At 44.8% G+C, this 22365-nt stretch overlaps 1 protein-coding gene across 1 annotated transcript in view; it reads right to left on the bottom strand.

Moving 5' to 3' along the window:
- Window positions 1–5886: 5886 nt before the first annotated feature.
- Window positions 5887–22365, bottom strand: part of DEPTOR (DEP domain containing MTOR interacting protein) — a 102957-nt gene continuing 86478 nt past the window's right edge. Inside the window, exons 6-10 of the mRNA XM_088450191.1 lie at window positions 20395–20574; window positions 19716–19853; window positions 11570–11640; window positions 10004–10108; window positions 5887–6578 (exon numbers count right to left, since the gene is read on the bottom strand). Coding sequence (XP_088306317.1) covers window positions 6450–6578; window positions 10004–10108; window positions 11570–11640; window positions 19716–19853; window positions 20395–20574 — 623 coding nt within the window. The 3' untranslated portion in view covers window positions 5887–6449. The remainder of the gene's footprint in view (window positions 6579–10003; window positions 10109–11569; window positions 11641–19715; window positions 19854–20394; window positions 20575–22365) is intronic.

Genomic DNA, 22365 nt, shown 5'->3' with positions numbered 1-22365 from the left:
AGCCGACCGTGCTGCCGCAAGGGAATAAGCGGACTTCAGGCAGATCTCCACCTTGCGGTCCGTAGCATCCTTAAGGGAGGACATGGATGGCATCGGCAATGTGGCACTACGGACAAGACGGGTCACGTGAGAATCCACCTGTGGAGGGGACTCCCACTTTGCAAAATAATTATCCGCGAACGGATAAGCCACTGCCAGGCGCCTCTGCGGCTGGTATCTTTTGCCAGGCTGTTTCCACGCCTCCTCTAAATGGTCCACTAACTGACCCGAAAGAGGAAAGACTGTGGCATCGCCCTTCACATCTTTAAAAAAGGCATACTTGGATTTAGCCGCTGGGGGAACTTCGTCCTGAATTACCAAGGCTGTGCGGACTGCCCGAATAAGTCCAGTAATATATACCTTGGACTTAGCATCAGCGTCCTTAGTATGGAGAGGTTCCTGATCGTAAGGATCCAGAATCTCCCCATCATCAGACGTCCCCTCGTCATCCTCATAAGGAGCCGACAGAGACGCCACCGGCCGTTTATGTGGCCGCATCACAGACTCCCCTTGCAACACATCCGACAAGTGCTGTACAGAACTCGTCAGGGAGTTAACCCACGCCGGCTCCTGAGAAACCGGGAGCGGGGAAATAGGGAGACTGTGGGGTACCACCAATTGTCGTGGGAAACCCTGCATGGATGACGACACCAGTGACTGCTGGGACAAACCCATCGGCGGAAACGCGGGCTGCGGAGCTAACTGGCCCACCAAGGTTGTAAGCGCCTGAGCGAAACAAGCCCAGGGCGGCTCCTGTACCGGTGCTGTAACCGTAATAGGCCGCGCCATAGACAAACACTGCCGGCAGAGGCCCTCCGCGCTACCCTCCCCCTCCGCTAAAGGTACTTTACACGTTGTACACTGAAGCCGGAGAGGAAAACCACTTTCAGAAATAATGGCACCAAGTATGTGACCCCTCTCACCAATTATATATTAAATAGGCGAGAGACCACCCTGCAGCACTGCACCGCAAGGGCTTAGCAGAAAGAACAGGGACAGTAATAAAGCTGACATTCAGAAGAAAAGTTACAGGCAGCAGCGCTAGCACAGTCACATACAATGCAGAGAAAAATCAATTCCTGCACTAACAGCGCTGATCACTCAACTACGCAGACACAGGGCCTGGTAGGACACAGCGCAGCATACACAGACCTGACCCAAATCGGAGGAGAGGTATGCGGGGGGACCCAGACCACGATGCTTCCGTCCAGCGCTTCCAGCAGCGTTCATCATGCGTTGAAAAGATGGCCGCCGAGGAGCAGAGAGGAGGCTGGCCTGGGGGAGGAGCGCTGCTACTGGACCAGTCGGCAGTGTGCAGAGAGGGCTGTGTGCAGCGGGGGAGGCGCCGGCTGTGAGACAGGGAAGGCGCGCTCCCCTGGCATGCATTTAACCCCCGGGACGCCGCAGCGCTACCGCTCTGCTGCGGTCCGCTGTCCCAGGGGGTAGTGGAAGCGCAGGTTCAATACCTGGCTCCACGCTGCAGCCAGTCCCCAGGGAGCCCCCTGCCTGGTGACTCTGGACCATGTGACAGCGGGGACCCACCGCGGGACCCCGCTGCTTACCTGCTGTCCCCCTTGAATCCGGCCATGGTCTGGAACATCTGGGGTCACCGCTAGCTGTGACCCCAGATGCTCACCAGCATCCCCGGATCGGTACCGGCGTTCTGGTACCGGCGGGGGTGTAGGGAAGACAGCATGGACATCAGGACTGACTGTCCATGCTGTTCATCCAGATGTGCAGCCACAGCTGCATGAAGAAAAAGCTTCAGGGGCTCTTCTAGCCCCCACTCCAACAGGTGCACCCGACTCCGGCCGGGCACCAAACTAAACTGGGGTGCCTTGGCTCGGGGGCGGGGTATAGGAGGGGGACCCTAGTGCATCCTGGGAGGCTGAAAGCTTAACTCTATGGTGCCCGATGACTGACGTCACACCTATACCCCAAGGTATCCTGTGGATACCCTATGGACCCTGAAGTAGAAAGTACAGTTTTCAAGGGTTTACTGCATACCCCATATGTACTTAAGCGATGCATTACGGTGCTTCATCATGTTGGGTAACGCCATCTTCCGGCGGCGTTACCCAATAGAAGCCTCTCGAGGGAAGGATCCAATTGGATCCCTCCCATCACCACCTGCGGCCTTCTGGGTGTTAAACCCAGAAGTCCCTCTCTCCGAAGCCATCGTAAAAGGACAGCACTGATCGGGAGAGCTGTCCTTTGCGATATTCTAGGTACATACCACGGTAATCAACCGCGGTATGTACCTGAAGACAGACGGGATGTACTGCATCGCGGAAGCAATGCTTAGTACATCCCGCCTCAGGAGCAGCATCCCGAAAACAAGCCCATAGCCGTCTATTGCGTAACGCCACCTGAAGATGGCGTTATCCATCTGAATGAAGGTGGTAAAACCCCCGAAAATTGCATTTCCGAGGTTTTACCCCATTTTTCCCTTTAGTACATCCTGCCCTAGGTGATAAGGGTAACATACCCCCGTCCCCCTCACACAGGGCTGATCTGGCTGCAGTCTAGAGATTTGTGTAATCACTGGCTGTTCTCTACACTATAACAATGCACATTCGGCATACCGGGTATCCTGCCAAAACAAACAGGATGTTTACTTTGATTAATTATACTGAACAAACAGACCAGTAACTATTCCCACATTAATCATGCAGTGTCTGCTAGGATTTGTGATACTTCCTAAACTACTTAAACTGATCTATTTGTAAATGTTTTCAGATGTTACAAAACTTTATTAAGGCCCCTACACACTAGACGATTCTTTGAACGTTATGGCCGATTCCGACGCACTGGAACAACCAATCGTTCAAATAATCAAAAGTTTACGCACTATGCTCGCTCCTGTCCATCGCATCTTCAAATCTTCTCTAAATGCAGCTCAATATGTCAATCTCGTTTCCTGCAAATCGAGCAGTGTGTACGCTCAACCAAACAACCAGGCGATATGGTTACATTATATACGATCTAACGACCAAACGATGCAAGATATATCATTTGTTCGTTTGTTAGATTGCACAGTGTGTATGGGTCGTTTCTCCGGGAGTTCAAGGGAAAACTGACGACATTGCATCCTTTGCAAGTCATCTAGTGTGTACCCAAGCTTTGCAGTCAAAAATATCCTCCCAATAATTCTGCCTTGTGTATTTACAGTATCTATACTTTTGTATGTGTAATATATAACATCATATTATGGCTTGGAATTTTGACTTCATGTACTGTGAAAAATAACTTCAAATATATTTTGAAGGCAGAAAATTGGAGGGGTCAAAATGGGAGAGTTTAATCCCGATTATCTGTAGCCATGATTAAGGAATGAATGAATGACCATCATGTTTCATCTGACTATTTAGACTCCTTCTGGGTAAAACATCCCTGAAGATGTCTGAACACATTCCGATGAAATGCATAGGTACAATGGCATATCTATAATTCTCATAGAATCGCATCATATTGGGCCCACCACCTCCCGATGGATCCACAGTTTCTGGCATTATGGTCCCAGTCCTGCCCACTTCACTAGGAAGGGGATGGGATAAGGCATGGCTGCCCACTCTTCTGGGAGACTCCTGGCAAATTAGGGAGTCTCCCGGACGTGCCAGGCAAGTACAAGTTAGCATCTCCCATGGTGGCACATGCTCGGCTCTGGAGCATGGGCAGTGCAAATACTTGCATGATACGGACGCACCTTTTTCTTTTTAAGATGTAGCCTACTGGCGTCATGTGTAAGGGCAACAGACAGAACCAACTGCGTCTTATAAAGATGTGACCCTAAAGAACAGAAATAAAACACATGAACGTGTAAGAACCGTTTAAGTGGCGTGCCCATTTTATTTGCAAAGGAACAAACTCCATAGACGTGAGGGGGTGATGTATTCATTGTTTATTTTTAATAACACAGACATATCCGATACCACTGCTGATATTCATATATAAAAAATTCCTGACTGAAACAAATGACCTGGCTTCTCCCGAACACTGATCTGTATTAGAGACAGATTTTTTTATATAAAGAAATATTGCAGACTACAGCCCAATGACAATTTTGCAAGAGAAAAGTGGAGTTTCGTTTTGGCAAAATCATCATTTATTAAGGGTTTGGCTTTCGTACAAAACAGCGGGATTGATTGTACATAAAATAAAAAGTCATATTAAATATATGCACTCCCTTCCAGGAGTGGGTCAAGTATTGCAAACATTTCTTAAAAATAGTAATAAAACATCCACAAAAAAAACAACACACAGAAAGATAAAATTTTACATATATATATTTTGGAGATTTTTTTGGGGGGTGTGGATGGATTTAAAGTGTACCTTATGACTACACACAGTGGACTGAAATTCAGCCAATCAATTCACTAGGAAGTGACATCAGTATATTGTCTCCACCAACAAAATGGCCGCTTCCACTGTGCTCATGGCGACAGATGCACTTTACGAGGAATCTGTGTGTAATACGGCCACAGGCGATAGAGATTCTTTCAGTGTGCATACAAATCTACCTTCTGTAACACATATAGGCGCAGAAGGAGGAATGACCTCACACACGGATTTCAACTATATAAGACACTCAGTATATAAAACATCAAATCAAGTTTGCATACAAAACAAAGATCAACTTGAACTTGTGCAGACAAATGTAAAACGGCACCATGATATTTTATTTTATATATTTAGCTAAAATTATGGCAATCCAAAGCGAGCAGAGACAGCTGCCTGGGTGCACTCCACTCTGAAAGCAGACAAGTACATAAAATCATACATAAAAAGGGGCACGGTCAGGAAAAATGTATTCAAAGCATTCAGCCTGAAGAAAGGTCTGAGTGCTAGCCTGAAACCTCTAACCTATTTCTGCCTTTGTGCATGTACTCTAAGGGATATATGTACTAAAGGTCAATTTTAATCGATTTTGGTGGATTTAAAATCGATGAAAATCGCTCAACATTGATGTTGTGTTTCTAGGGCTAAGGGCTCTGATCATTATGTTAATTTTCGGGGTCTGAGCGGACCCCGACAATTAACGTTTCAACTCACGGCAAGCAACAGAGCAATTCATCATTGCTCCGATGCGGAGACAGCTGATCCGAAAATCACTTGAATCTATTCAATGCTCCTTTCTGAGAAGTGAAACTTAGCAATATTGAGTCTGACTCGGCAGTGCTAGTGTGCTTGAGTGAACTACAGGTCACACAGGCGCACAAAAGCGCCAGCGTACGGTGGAAGGAGCCCGACAGGGGCGGAGGGATCCTTCTTCGCAACCCTGGACCCCTTTCCCATAGGGAAGGAGCGGGGTGAATGCAGAGTGCGGGAGCAAACGCCATCTAAAGATGGCGAATGCTCCCGCAGTCAAGCTCTTAAGTATTGTATTTTCGGAGCTTGATGAATTTACTACTAGGGTATGGGGACAGCGGGCCACAATGACCCCAAAACAATTTCTACAAAAGCAGGTGAAAATGTTCATTCAATGAAAGTTCATTTTCACCTGCTTTTGTAGAAATTAAGGGATAATAAATAGACCACTTAATCACACATTTACCAGCAGACAAAATGTTTGATTTGTTCATTTTTTTTTGTTGTTTGTTTTTTTAAGTATTAGTAACTGTGTGATTGGCCCCAGAAACAGAACATTTATTTTTATCATTTCCATCAAAATCAACCTTTAGTAAATATAGTTTTGCCAGTGCCTCTTTAAATGTTTTTTCTTTGTAATTGTGTGTATGTATATATATATATATATATATATATATATATATATATATATATATATATATATATATATATAGAATTCTCAAAGACAACAAAAATTGATTCATTTTTAAAACTCACATTTTTATAGTCAATATAAAAAAACATTTTTATTTCCCTTTAAAAGAAAAAATAATCTCAATTTGCTACACATTATATTATGCAAATCTGCTTTTACAGGTTAACACCATGTACCAATATACAATCTTATGCAAAATGTATTAATGGCGAAAGGTTTCCTTTTGTGTAAAAACAACCATTATATTTATATCATAAACACTATAATACAATCAGTTGTGTACGGTTTGATTCAAGTATATATATTTTTTTATGCCTCTTATTTCCTCTACTCTAGCTTATGGCTGTAGTGAATAAAACACTATTTTAAGACATACACAATCTACATATTGACTAACAATCTATTGTTTACGAACGTCACCGTGATTTTTTTTTTTAATGGCACTTTTTTTTGCTTTTAACTTTTTTGAAAATGTATTTAACATACATTATATTTTCACACGTATAATAATAAACTATTACAGTACATGTAGCTGTAGCCGCCCCTGCATTGTCCTGTAGATTGTGTTGGTTTAGCTTTGGTTGTATAACAGTCGCCTGGCCATACACATCAAGTAGCGGTCTCCCCTTTAACCTTTCACCTCCTCCATTACTTCCATGACAATTGTCCGCGGGCCGGTGAGAATGAGATTACTGACCGCTCTGAATTCACAATGAAGGACGTTGAGCCCATTGACGGACACCACAAACTGGCAGGTCTAAGAGCATAAAGAGACACAAATATCAGTACATCAGGCGCATTCCCCTCCCAAGGCCCAAAAACTATTACATCATACCGCCTAAAGTCACAAAGGGAAAATAAAACTTTTCATGCAAATTTAAGTAAAACCCTTGCCGGGACATGTGCGCTAAAAGGAGCCCATGGCGATGAAGAACGGCCACCCTGTTTCCAGATTCAGCGTTGGCGCGCATTGTGCATCTCATAGGCTACTATTGGCCAACATCATCATTAGATGGCGTTAGCGGGGGGCAGGGGTCCATGTACGGAATGCTTAGTATATCTGACAGTTTAGCAGCCGCCATTGAAACCTATTGGGGCTGCTTTTGCAGTCGAAAATGGGGTGACCGTGGTAGATATTGGAGCTCTCTCCTGCGTCCCCTCCTTATTAAATTTTGGGGATTCTTAATATTTGTGAGGACTGTTTTCCAGAGATATCCTTTAATAAATATTCCCTTAGCATTTACTAAGGTGCTTAAAATTAGGATCAGCAGCACAGAGTATATCAGGAGATGAGTGATGTGTTAGTGAGGACAGGGCTACATGTAACAGGGGCAGTGACATGATGTGAGGAGGGGAATGGAGGCAGCAGGAAGCCACAGACAGAGTTATGTAGTGGGAGGAGCACAGTCCCCAGCAGCACAGAGTATATCAGATGAGTGGTGTGTCAGTGACGACGGGGATGCATGTGACAGGGGCAGTGACATGATGTGAGGAGGAGGGGAATGGAGGCAGCAGGAAGCCACAGCCTGAGCGTTATATAGTGGGAGGAGCAGGGTCTCCAGCAGCACAGAGTATATCAGGAGATCAGCAGATGAGTGATGTGTTAGTGAGGACGGTGATGCATGTGACAGGGGCAGTGACATGATGTCAGGAGGGGAATGGAGGCAGCAGTAAGTCACAGGCTGAGAGTTATAGCACTTTCAGACAGAAAATTTTCAAAACTCCTGTTTCAGACAGAAGCACAAATTACCGGGTCAAACATTTCTCAGTTACTCTCATACTAGCTCTGATCTCAGCAGACAGCTGATATTACTTAGATATCCAACTACTTTCAAGCAGGCGCACTAATAATTTTTCATACTACGGATAAACTCACACAAACCAACCAACGCCGGCAGCTGCCACGCCAGACTAGATCTGGATCAGAGTATGTGGGGTTATGTCCACTTCTCTGCTGCAGACCTAAATAAGGAAGACACTGCAGAAGACATGACCGATGCGGGAGGCAGGGGGTGGGTGTATGTGCTAAAAGTGAGGCAGGGCAGACGAACTACCATTTAGTAATGTCTGTGAATGCAATGACTTATGATTATTTTCCAACAATGTTTTTTTTTTTTTAGCCACATGGGGGAGCCAAACAAGCAGTTTATATATGCATAATGAGAGCTACTCATTGTGGCTGTAAGGTGCTGCTCCTGAGGTGTAGTAAGTAACTAGAACCCTCACACAAACTGCCTCAGCTTGTCTGCACCACTTAGTCCAGGGCACATTACACAATTTGGCATCCGGAACCATTGCAGCAGTTTTCCAGCAGAATTAGCTGCTTATCTTAGTGAAAGTGCAGAAAGTGGTTTTTCCTTGGGCACAAAGACCTATTGAGACATGTGCAGCTTCCCATTTCTGGCACGGTGCCCCAGGGAATGGGAGGTTGGCAAAAGTGTTGGCATCTACACACCAAGCATAACATATTCTGCTCAGTGAGTGAATACCAGTCACATTCAGCTGAATTTCTGTGATACAAACGTAAATCATCCGGGGGTCATTCTGCCACTGAATCCACTACTACAACATGGAACTTATGTACGATTCATCTTGCAATCTGTAAAGCCTGATAGCTAATGGTGATGGTCTAGCACGGCAACCTGTTCCCGTTTACTTTGCTCTACAAGAATACAAAAGGGGACCGTGTTCACTATCGCTCTTGTCTGTGGTTTTCTTTGGCTAGAATGATACGACTTGCACTTCCCTTAAGCTTCCAAAATTAAAATTATAGCCCAAAACAAACAGCTGCTTTCATGCCAACCGTAAAAAAATACCACTTGTGAATTTCAGAGTGTTGGTGAGCAAGACAGACACAGTAGAACTGCTATTCCCCCACCAATAGTTTTGTTTCTTACCTTTCAGCAATTACATATTGGAGCATACTAAATTTATTTATTTTATTTATTACCAGTTATTTATATATTCCGCAGCGCTTTACAGAGAATATTTGGCCATTCACATCAGTCCCTGCCCCAATGGAGCTTACAATCTATGTTCCCTACCACATGCTCACACACAGACACACTAGGGTTAATTTTTTTTTGTTGGGGGCCAATTAACCTACCAGTATATTTTTGGAGTGTGGTAGGAAACAGGAGTACAAGCACAGGGAGAATATACAAACTGCACACAGTTGGGGCCAAAGTGGGTATTGAACCCACGACCTCAGTGCTGTGAGGCAGCAATGCTAACCATTACACCGTCTGTGCTAAATACCACTAACGACAGAGCACTAAAACGCTGTGGCCTATAGTGACCCAACATATATCAGCTTCTAGCGGCCTCCTGCGGCCAGATTGATGACAACTAATATGTGTTTCGTTGCTATGGTTACACAGCAGGTGTTCTAATTGCGCGGGGATGTATTAATGAAATAAGGATTAATGCAATTCATATAATCAAATAAATAAATAATAATTAATGTGACTGCACTAATTGTGCAAATGTTTCATGTCAATTGTTTTTTTTATTAACTAGCCTTTGCTTAAGTCCATTATGTTAACTTAAAAAATCCTTAAATGTCCAAAAAAAAAAAAAAATTATAAAATTTACAGAGCAATTTGGTTACACAATATAAAAAAAAGGGTTAACAATTTTGTCACGGGCACAGATCCAATCACGAGGATTCTATCCCGCCGTCCCGCCTATGGCTGTGTTGCACGGTGTAAAAGTTGCGAGGTGTTTCTTGTTGGACGACCGCCGGGCACACGCGTTATTGGTGTGAGTGGCAGTGGGTGTGGCATGAAAAGTCGGCAATCTGAATGTCGACAGTCTAAATGTTGACATGGGGAAATGTTGACATTCAAAAAAGTCGACATGGTTAAAATATCAACATGTTCATAATGTTGCTGTTTAATTTGTCAACACCAGAATTTTGGCATAAAGGGGTTGCTTATTTTAGCTGAACTCTAGCGCAAAAAATGTACTGTCAACGTTATGAACATGTCGACAGTTTTACATGTCAACCTAACGTCTAAGTCGATGACTGTCAACATTCTGGTGTCGACATTCTGACTGGAATCTGTGGAATGAATGTGTAGGAGTGGAGGGGGCCACTTCACGTGTGCTTGGCAGGCCGCCTGGCCGAGTCCTATATCTGAAATGCTGGGAGGACCGCGTACAGCAGCGGGAACAACCTACCTTCATTCCTGCAGCGGCTGCTGGTCCGGTGGGATCCAATGCTTGTATGTGACATGGCGTATTTCCTCGTACCACAAATCCCCAACCCACCGCGTCACTCACAATCTACAAAGATAGGAAGAAAACATCTGTATTTCCTGCAGGGCACAACGCGTATACAAAGAATCAGTACAGATATTTTGTATTATTAGCTTTTACATATGCAGAAGTTCTATTTGGGATGTGTACAGCCAGATAGCAGAGTTCTATGTCCCTTGTGTTGTTTGTTTGTGTTTTCCATGTGGAAGACATGGTTACAGTCCATGTGGAAGACACAGTAACAGTCCATGTGGAAAACACGGTTACAGTCCATGTGGAAGACACGGTTACAGTCCATGCGGAAGACACGGTTACAGTCCATGCGGAAGACACGGTTACAGTCCATGCGGAAGACACGGTTACAGTCCATGCGGAAGACACGGTTACAGTCCATGCGGAAGACACGGTTACAGTCCATGCGGAAGACACGGTTACAGTCCACGTGCTAGGGCAGCTAATGTACAGTAATTGGTTTAGGGGACTACTGATAACACATGAAATGGAGTTGCCAGATGTGGATTGGGAGTTTCCCAAACAACCGGTCCGGCCATGACTGATCGGCCAGCGTCAGAGGTCCTTGTCTGACAACATAACTGGACAAAGGGGGAGATGTATCAAACTCACCAAAGAGTGGAGAAGTTGCCCGTAGCACCCAATAAGCTTTTAGCTATCATTTTATAGAAAGGACTTGATAAATGTTAGTTATAAGCTGATTGGTCGCTATGGGGAACTTCTACACTCTTTAGAAGGCTTGATACCATCCCCCCCACCCAGAGCCGGCCCTAGGCATAGACAAACTAAGCAAATGCCTAAGGTCAGCAGAGGTTTGGGGCAGGCACAGCCGGGACACCTGCTGCTGGCTGGGCAGAGACTATGGCAGATGCCTACTGTCACTGTGCAGCGTCCATGATCGGAGCTCCGCTGACTGCTCCCATCGGGCCTGGCAGCAACAAACAGTGAGCGGGCAGCGGTGTTTTGCGGGGATGGGGCACCTGGGCGACGAATAGTGGTTAGCGCAGGTACTGAGCTGGGAGAGGGGTGATGGGTGAGGGGTGCTGGGAACACAGCACAATGGGGATGGGGCCACACACTTTTTCAGGATCCTATGGGGGGGGCACCACCCAAATTCTTGCCTGGGGCACTAATTTGGCTAGGGCCGGCTCTGCAAAACAAACATGAGAACTCTCAGTCTCACTGACATGATATTTCTCTCATTACACAATAACTGGGGGTGTGGCCTAGTGGCAAAGGGTATGTCTGATGTCATCAGGTGGGACATTATGTCACTGGAGGTGTGGTCAAGTTAGGAACCAAAAATATGACAGAACGTAAAGATGTAGCAGGTAGAAAGAGGTAGATACACTCATAGCCTGCTCAGAGAGAGAACATGAAACGGTCTAGACAGCATAGACACTGTCCTGTGGGCAACACAATTAAGATAATTACATTTTTCAGGTTGCAGGCCATTGAAGAGAGATGACTACTTACAGTTAGCGTTTTCCTCATATAAGGTGCTCCAGGGGCCAGGAGCTCGTCCAGTGTAACCGGCCTCTTTAACACTGCAATCGATACAAAATAATAATTGCATATTGCCATAACGTACACGGCGTGTTATGTGAAATGCAGTCTCGCCGGTACAGTAAGCAGTACTGTGACGCAGATCATTGCAATGGAATAACAAGAAGCAGGAACACAGCTGCTATGTACCAATGGGGATCTGCGCTGTGTGTATAGGGATTCAGAGATCTACGCTGAGCCGATGTTTTTGCAGCGTTTATCGGCTGTCTGCGTATGCGCCTGAGTCGTGCTGCGCATTCGTCAAGTTACATTACCGTAGTCCCTTGCAGCGACCATTTATTCGCAATGTGACTGACTATAAAGGAGCGTTTGGGGTTGGCAACAGGGAGTGGCTTCTAAAAATGCCGGAGTGTCACGTCCATTTTGGCGATTTTTCATATCCTGCGTCTGCAATCACGTACGCAAGAAATATGGCAACGGGGTCTCCGTTCCCTCGTCCGTTCTGCGCGACTCTAGGGCCACACAGGACTGCTAGCACTGCATGATCTGCATCTGATACTCTGCATTTGCACCCTGATGCGTGGATTTGCAAAGACGCCAGTGGGCGTCTCACTACATGTCCCAGCAACTGCGACATTTGAATATTTTCACACAGCAGCTGCGTACGAGACGACATCAGCAGTGGCAACAGCGTACAGCTCTGAATCAGGCCCACAGAAAAATAATTATAAAAGTATAACTCTCAGAGCTGACCGTGGACTGAAGGGAAACACCGTCACGGTTAAGATTCGGCGAGACAATTCTTGGCACATTGAAAACATATGGTTGGATACTGGGTAATACCATCAAAATAGATTTACTTAAGACGCATAAAATTAAAAAGGATCACACAAGTCAAGTTCAATTGTACATATTGCTTTTTTTTTTTTTTTACTTTATATAGTATTAATTTGGGTGCAGTACCTTACTTAGCCTGCAGATATCACTGTTGCACTTGCTGTCCCTGGCCATAAAGATTTACCTCCAGTCAACTGAAGTATCATTGCTTCTAATTTACAACCAAAGAGCAATGAACTTCATAAGGTAACGAAACAAGCCTATTCTTTGAATGTATATCAGCTGCCCAAGAACGCAACCCATAGCGCCCATCTTGCCATCACTCCTGCAGATATAGATTTTTCAGATAATTTCAACACATCAAGTGAGGCTTCACAAAGGTATTCTACAGCCTTATCCATTATAGAGAGACTTCCTTGTAAATAATGCCTTGAAATATTCTCTTCCAAGTCTGTGTTCATAACAGATGCCCAAAGTCTGAAAGTTCTAGAGACCAAGGCTATCGCAACACCCGATTTTAAGGAGACTGCCGCAGAGCTATGCAATTTTCTTACGGAGCTTTCCATCCTCTTCTCCATATTCTCTCTCAAAACAGCCCCGTATTCAAGAGGGATGGTAGTTTTCTATACAATTTCAGAGACTGCTGCATCGATTCTAGGAACCGCACGCCAAGTTAAAAACTGTTCGTCATTAATCGGATACATGCGATCAACTCTCTTGACATTACCCAGACGTTTATCAATATTTTGCCACTCTTTATACATGATCCGCTTCATAATTTTATGCGCTGGAAATTATCTAAACAACTGCAGGATTTAATGGATTGGATGAAGAAATCCTTTCTTACTAAAGCCGCATACACACTAGAGCAGGGGTGGGGAACCTTTTTTTCTGCCAAGGGCCATTTTGATATATGTAACATTATTTGCGGGCCCGATGCAGGCCACGCCCCCTCTGTGTAATGTCACACGGGGGCGGAGTCACAATCGCCAGTGATTACAGCAATGCCCGGAGCATCCTGGGGATGCTCTAAGGAGCTGTAAGGGCAGCGGTGTGGCTGTCCAGGCGGCACTGCTGCATAGATTCTGGCTGCAGGGTGACATTCTAGGCACCCTGCTAGCCAGATGAGGCTAGCAGAAAAAAGCTCAGAGGACCAGACCAAATGAGTCTGTGGGCTTATATGGCCCCCGGGCCTGAGGTTCCCCCATCCCTGCACTAGACGATAAGTTGGACGATATGAACGATACGATATCGTTCAACATGTTCAATATAGTCCAGTGTGTATGCCAGACATCGTTAATGATATGCTCTCCGGCAGAACGTTAATGATGTCTTTCAACGCCCGTACTTGCAGGGCAACCTGACGATATAGTCAGGTTCTGCAAGTATGGGGATGATGGAGAATTATTGATTTACTAAGCTATTGCTATTTACAGGGGCGTATCTATAATGGGTGCAGGGTGTCCTGGGTCCAGGGGGGCCCCGCACCGCACACCCTGCACCCATAATATTACTTACCTCTCCGGAGTCCCACGTCGGTGCGGGCGTCCGGCGCTGTAAAATGACTGGAAAATGGCCACGGCGGCCATTTTCTCGTTGTTTGCGCATGCGCAGTACAGGGAAAATGGCCACCACGGCCATTGTCCTGGTGACCTGTGCATACACTATAGACTCTGGGCACACGCTAGTGCCCAGAGTCTATAACTCCGGTGCTGGCCGCGCACAGCTCAGTGCACTGCCGGCAGCCGGGCGGAGAGGAGGGAGCCCGTGTCGGAGACTGCACACGGGCCCCCTCCTCTCTACAAACGCCCCTGGCTATTTAGCATTGCAGTCATATTCCCTCGACAAAGTCATTTAGGGTTATCGTAGGGTGAGAGGTTCGGGAGAAGCTGATATATTGAGAAATAATATATACGCAATGGCCACACAGCTTAACGGCCAACAGACAGAGTGACCCAATACGCAGGGTCTGGTGTCACAATACAGGGAAGTTATCGTCCACATTACATTCTGTCCTAAGTACAAACATCAGTAGCTAAAAAAACATGTGTACAGCAGGCCTGGCCTACCTGTGGCTCTCCAGCTGTTGTAAATAACAAAACTGTGGCAGGGCATGCTGGGACTTGTAGTTTCACAACGGCTGGAGAGCTACAGGTTGGCCAGGCCTGGGTTACAGCAATGCCCCCAAAATCTCAAGATCACCATCCCCTTATTGCTTACTAGATATGCACTAGTTTGCCAGGGTGGTCCTAATTTCTAACACTGGTAATTGTATTTTCCTCTGTGCTCGGAAGTTAATCAGAGAGATATAATTCTGTCTCTAAAAGTTAAATCATCACCTACAGGCCGGTTATTTGCCGCACCAATATTTATGGAAATGCAGCGACTCAATTCCTCAGGATCCGGTGCCTCAGTCGTACTATTAGGGCCTCTACGATTGGTGAGATTGGTTTAGCCTACCAAGGGCCGTATTCAATTTGAGGCGAAAAGTCCGGATCGGCGATACTTTTTCGCCGATGATGTCATTTTCGCCTGTTTTGCTTTTACCCCGTATTCAATTTGAAAGACTTTCCGCCTAGGCGGAAAGTTAATGGAATGTACTAGGCGAAAAAGTTTGCCTATGAATAGCAGGCGCAAAAAAGTGCAGAATTGGAATTTTGGGGTGCAGACAGTCCCCCAAAGGTAAACTGTGTCTAAAAATTAAAAAAAAAAAAAAAAACACTTAAGGACACCCCAAAAAATTACTTTGAAAAAGGGGGCGAAAAAAAAAATGTTGGGGGACAAAGTTAAAAACTAGCGAACTTGACTCTGGGGGCGTCCCCCAGTATGTGCCAAGTGATTTTTTTGATTGCAGGTGCTTGCGGAGGGTGGATTTTTCACAATTTTTTCAACTTCACTTAAGCAACTTTTAAATATGCTGACCCCCACTTTCAAGTACCCCAAATTTGCTGAGATAAGTTATTTCATACAAAAAACCTCCTAAATACTATTCTGCACTACTTATTAAAAAACGCTATTTAGCGACTATTAAGCCCGTTTAAAAACCCCAAATACCTTCAGCAAGCCAAATCGGGGGTACCATAGCTAACCCCCATGTCAGAGCATCATTTGGTGGGTGTCAGGCCGATTTCCCCAAATCTGACGGAACTTTCCGCTTGTACAAGTTTTGATGGGTCCCGTTTTCGCATACTTTCAAATTGAATACGGGGTAAAGCGTGCACGCGCGATACTTTTCCGCCTGCAAAACAGGCGAAGTAGGCGGAAAGTCCGGGCCGCGAAAAAGTATCGCAGCTCGGCTCAAATTGAATACGGCTCCAAATGCCAGCCCAACAACAGCTGCACTTTAAAAAGGGAGTTTTCCGCTGCAATTGTTGCCTGAGAGAAGAATCCCACAGACAACTTTCTATTCTTGTATTTATATTTTACATTGAATTTTTTTTTTTAAAGAAATCCCTTTTTTATTTATGTTTGTTTTTGTTTGAGAAAGGTAGGTGCGCTCCCTGTGTGGCTGTATAGAACTGGTTTCTTATCTCTAAGAGCAGATGACACAGGATACACAATCTGCTGATTGCGCAGTGAGGTTGCTTCGCACAGCCACCAGTGGCAGCCCTGTGTGCCCTGTGACCGGCAGGTACTGAGCAGAAGAATGCTGGGGGGGGGGGGGGGTCTAGCACATTGTGGCCGGAGGCAGGCCACACGGGGTTAATGGCTGAAACAGCACTGAAGGGGTTAACCCCCGTGCTGTGCCGCCATTTTTAAAAGGACAAAAAGGCACCAGGCGCCCATTGTAAATGTATACTCTGCGCTATGCGCTGAGTGTTGATAAGTGTTTTTAATGTTCTATATGCCGCGGCCTGGACTTGCTGCACTGGGGGAGTGTAGGTAGAGTGTGTCATGGCCGCTGCGGGACAGGGAGAGCCAGCTCCCACTGCGACCAGCGCTGAAACAGTTAAAGTGGACAGTTTGAAAGCACAGATGTACATGGTTCATAGTAAACTGTATTAATATACACATTTTGCGGTAGAGCACTGCATCTGCAATGCATTGGTGTATAAAGTAAAGTAGTATAGTCTATGACATGTTTGAATATATTTTTGTATGTAATAACGTTAAATGCACTTATAGAAATGTAACATGTCCTGACCTCTGGAGACAAACTGCTGGTTAGACATCCTCACCTAGGGATGGATATGGTAATTACCCTATAGCCTGGCAGTGGGGGGTTAGGTGGTGACTGAAGAAGCCTTTCCTTTGAAATGCGGGCTAGGAAGACTCCTGTGTGTCTGTATACCAAGCAAAGTTGTAAAAGACAAGTTGTTTATGTTTAGGAAGCTTCTATGTTGTGTAAGAACTTAGAAGGTGTAAGACTCAGAAAGCCAAAACTGGTTTAGTCATAGACATGTGAAAAGACGAATGCAATAGGAATTTGCATTATATTTACCTTTTCAGAAACCGTATATGCTAACTCAGTCTGTGCTTAAGAAAGCAAATGTTTTTGGGTGGTATCAAGGAAATTGATTTCATTTCTGTGAAATGTAAGACGTATTTATTTATGTTTTGTGAGAGAGCCTGATTGGCTGGAAGGAACACAGGGTGGATTTGCCCCCCTGTGATGTTGTGTGTAAGATTGACATAAAAAGAGGGACTGTGAGCCCTGTATGTGTACAACCCTGTAACTTCTGCGTGGAGGAGACCTGCTGATAAGATTCCTGTATGTGGTACATCTTTGAAAATCCTGTGTGGAGGAGACTTGCTGTATGATTCCTGTAACATCTTGTATGCTGATATTCCCCTTCAATCTGAGGGAGGGTCTTTTTTAAGACTGAGAGCAATAAACATCTTGCCTGACTTCAATTGTGCCTCAATCCTGCGACCAACAGAATTGCGCAAAACGCTATTCCGTTCTCCTGCTGTTCTGGGTAAGAGCTCCGTGTCTCCAAGTTCAAGCCCTCTGCCAGCTACCGTGCAGACCTGGTCCATTGCGAGGGATCAGGTGGGAACAGCCGACACCAAACAGGAGGTGTGTCCGCAGTTAGTCAAAACCATACGCAGCAGAAGCGGTTCCAGGCGCCGACGTAGGAGCCTGACTGTACGTAAAAAGCGGTTCCAAACGCCGATGGTAGAGTTTGGTGGTGGCAGCATCGTTACACGCCCACGGCGCAGTGGGCGGAGTCAGTGACAGGCGGTCACTGACGGTGATTGGGATTTCGAAAACGCTAACCCGTGACCAGGGACGGCCTAGGCGAAAGGCGTCCGGTCACACACATTTCCTGTGTGCACTTTCAGGGTCACCAAGGGGAAAACTTCTGCACTATGGTAACGAGGGCGATGTTATAATCTCACTAAGGAGACGGAAACAGAACTATATCGCTGCAAAACTATGATCTGGGAGACCAGGCTGAGACGCGTATCACTGCGCACCCAGTGTCGGACCAACGTATAAAGGGCACTCAAGTATATATAAATTGCAGCCGTTCCACCTCCCCCTGCAGTGGTTGCACATGCATGTCACAAATAATATGCATGGCTTGCGCAGCGGGAGCAGGGGTGCGAGCGTAGTGCGCGGACGATACTCAAATCTACCTATCCGCCCCAGATCTGTCACCATCTGTATTGGTCCGTGTCACTAAATACCATTTCATCTTGGATGTCATCTCTCCACCTCACAATTAATATTTCTAAAACAGAATTAATTATATTTCCACCGGCCAATACCAGGTACCAACCTGATCTCACTGTTGATAACTCGAGAATCTACCCTACCCCGCAAGCCCGCTGCCTAGGTGTCATCCTCGACTCTGAGCTGTCCTTTGTTCCCTACATTTAATCTGGCTCAAAATCATGTTACATACATTTAAAAAACATAGCAAAAATTCAACCATATCTTACACAAGACACTGCAAAAACTCTAACCCATGCACCCGTTATTTCTTGCATTGACTATTGCAGTAGTCTCCTTACTGGTCTTCCCAAGAACAGGCTCTCGCCACTACAATCCATTATGAATGCAGCTGCGAGGCTGATCTTCCTCGCCAAATGTTCTTCATCTGATGCTCCACTCTGCTGTCAGTCCCTCCATTGGTTACCGGTTTTCTACCGAATTCAATACAAACTACTTTTACTTACACATAAGGCTATTTTAACAAAACCACACCAACATACATCTCTTCACTCATCTCAAAATATCTCCCAACCCGACATCTCCGCTATGCACAAGCTCTGCGTCTCTCTTACGCATTACTTGCTCCCATTCACGGTTACAGGACTTTTTTCGGGCTGCATCCACTCTGTGGAATGCCCTCCCATGCACAATAAGACTTTCCTCTAGTCTCCAAACCCTCAAGTGTTCCCTGAAAACTCACCTCTTCAGACAAGCTTATCAGATTCCAGAACCGCCCACATAACCTTCATAGCTAACATATATAATTACATCCACACATAACCTCACATATTGTCTTTCTTTCACATCTTCCTTACCTTTGGCCAACATTCCAGTGTGACTGGATCATACAGCCCACCAAGAGCATCTGCAATCTGGCTGGACCAAAATGCAATCTATAGCACCTATCCTTGTGTAGCAATGCCTATTTCCCTATAGATGGTAAGCTTGCGAGCAAGGCCTTCCTACCTCTATGTCTGCCTGTTATTACCCAGTTTTGTTCTATTAATGATTCCAATTGTGAAGCGCAACGGAATATGTTGCGCTATATAAGAAACTGTTAATAAAATAAATAAATAAAAATGTAGATCAGAAATCAGTTTTACGATAATAGATTAGGGGGGAAATTATGGTTACATTTTATGAAGAGAGCAAATATTATTTATTAATTATATTAAATAATTGTTATTAAGAGCACAATATTATTTATACATATTATTAAATTATTGTTTGTCGTTGTTTACATATGTTTTTAATGATGGGGAAGCTTTTTTGTTTTGTTTTTTTTTAAGATGTGGACACCATTCATAATAATCATAAAATTATAAATGTTGCCCCCATCATAAAAAAAGAAAAATTGGGTTCCCCACCTCTTTAGAAGAACAATTCTTGCAGTACTCGTCTTGGCCACTAGGTGCACTATGGCGCTAAGGGGAGGGATTTAGGAATTCCATCATTCATGTTTTGCTCACTGTGCCCACAGAGCTATAAAAATGTCCCTGGCAGAACTGCTTGCAAAGAAGCAACAGCACCTGATTACGTTGTAATGAAGCCAGGGTTACATTCGTGAGTGTGACCATTAGTCTTCCTGGCAGCTGTTCTCTAGCTCAGTGGACAAACCTGATCTGGGATTGCAGAGGACGACAGGCGGGCTGATACCGACGGGCGAGGTGACACTGAAGTATCCGCTGCTGTTACTGGTACTCATGCTGGTCCGCCGGATGGAGGCCACCACTTTCACCTCGTTGCTGGAGCTCACTGTGTAGGAATACAAACCGCAAAGGTCATAGTGGAATAAGTATTTTATTCTTCCTACATATCAGGGCTCACAGAGACAATGACTTTATTTTGTCGGCCCCAGGATAAGTAATTTATTAATGATAGATTATAACAGGAGGCAGCAATTGTGTGCGGTCATGTTGCAGAGAAAGCAGCCTTATAAGTCACTATGAATGCATGGCTACTAATACAGCTTCTATACTTCTCCCGACTATTGGGTTCTACAAAAACAAACTGCAGGGCTGGTGGCGGTATTGGGGTTCTCACCACGCAACCCTATCGGATAAAGAACGGCTTACCGCAAAAGGAGTAATTTAGCTTGAGTAATTTTTATAAAGGAGACTCTTTAGGGTGCAATTCATCTGCATTTCGGAATGGACACTGGGTCCATCCTCATCACAGGTTTTAGCGTGGGGGGTGGGGGGGGGGGGGATGGGGGTACCGATCCTGGCTGAAATGTCCACAGCAGAATATGCAAGACGTGATAAAAGTTATCGTGGAACCCAAACAGATGACCTACCGGAGTGAAAGTTTGCAGACTTGTCCTGGCTCTGCTTGCGCAGGCAGAACGGACTGTCCTGACACTCCGGAACAGCTTGAGGTCTTTTGATAAGAACCTCCATGAACCTCCGTCTCCGCCTGAAGTTCAGTCGAAACTGGTACAGAAGAGAGCAGTCCACGAAATGGTGCTTGTTTGACACTGTCGGCAAAATACAAAACAAAAACACAAATCGGTATCTGAACAAAGGTGAGTGAATCCAGATCAGCATTATTCTAAGCGTCCATCATTACATTTATATATATTTATATATATATATATATATATATATATATAGCACCAACATATTCCGCAGCGCTGTACTATCAGACAAATGACAACATTTCTGTATTAAACGCTAAATGCAAGACCAGAGACTGGCTTCAAACAAATGTATGGATGTTATGGAAACTAGCGGCTGATTCAAGGAGCCACGTTATTGATGAATACCTCCTGTGTGTCCCACAATGGAAAATTGTATCTGTGCTTTATTTTGTAATCTCTTTACTTCTACAGTTTCTCTTGTAAACCAGACACCAGAATTCCAGCAGAGACCATGACAACTGCAGGCAAAGGCTAAAGGAATGTATCACATTGTGCAATCTCAGGGGTGGTGCTCATCAGCCTCTGGGGACTGTCTGCAATGTAAAATCTTCCCCCTCCTTTTCATGATATGTTGAAAGCTGGGAGACTGTGTGTGTGTGTGAACGCCAGCCATACTTGTCTGTCCTCCAGAGAGATTTTGAAAAGGAGATAATGGCTTTGAAGGAAGACTGCTGAGAAACATGGCTATCATGGCCCATCTCTAAATATAAAAAGTCCCTCTTGCGCCATACGAACAGTGCAGCTAAGGCGGTTATTCCAATTAAATGGAGATCCACGTCTCCCCCTGCTATTCAAGAATGGTTCTCCCGTTTAGATATGTACATAACTATGGAAGAAATTGCGTTGTCTGCAAGGGACCGTTCGTCTACATTTACCACAACATGGTTTTATTGGTTAGAATTTAAGGGATCTGATAAATCCAAGGCCTTAATGACCTGAGCTGTTTTTGTACTGACATTCACTGATTTAGTTTGTGATTGGTATAGCTTGTGGGAGATCTAGGATACCCTTCTTTCTCACCTTGTCCCCCCCTCTTTTCCCACTCCTCGTCTGTTTTTGTAGTGTCTTTTGTATTTGTTGCTTTTGCTGTTATTTTTTATATTTTATTTTTTTACAGTTATTGATGTATTGTATATGGTGTATTGGTGATTTTATATTTTCACTGCATAGTTAATCCATTATTTTTTTGACGTCTTTAAATAAAAAATACATAAAAAAAAAAACACAACAAAATGTGCTATTTAAAGAAAAAGAACCATTCTATGTGGGATTGCTGCTTTAAGTACGTTTATTTAATTGATTTAATGTATAGTTATCACTTCCACATTAGGTGTCCTCCTAGAAGTAATTTAAATCCATTTTATTCCACTTCTTTTCAAATATTCTGCACTCTGAAACCAGAGAAACAAGTATTTAGTTCCTGTACTTGGATACATGGGCGTATCTACGATGGCTGCCGTGTGTGTGGTGCACACAATGCACCAATATTATTATTACACTTACCCCTAAGAAATCCCGCGTCGTTCGGTTCTGCAGACTGAAATCACCGGGAAAATGGTGCGGCGGCCATTTTTTTCTGGAGACAAAGCCAGAGACTATCATGCTAGCAGAGAGGAAGGGAGGCCGGCATGGAGGCTGCAAACAGGCCCCCTCCTTGGAAACCTTTTTATGAAAAGTGAGGCTTAGATACAGCCACAATTGGAGGTTCTACATATGAAATCAACTAAACAGTGACACAAACATAATAAAGGGAAACCTATTGCTGTTCAACCACAAACAAACCACAATGCAAAGACTGTAACAACCACCCAAACACTGGCTGTTCTGCTACACAAATGCAGCTAACAT

This window comes from Taudactylus pleione, unplaced genomic scaffold (genome assembly GCF_031769625.1).
Source record: "Taudactylus pleione unplaced genomic scaffold, aTauple2 ptg000510l, whole genome shotgun sequence".
In the NCBI taxonomy this organism is placed as follows: Eukaryota; Metazoa; Chordata; class Amphibia; order Anura; family Myobatrachidae; genus Taudactylus; species Taudactylus pleione.
This window is presented reverse-complemented; position numbering and strand designations above follow the sequence as displayed.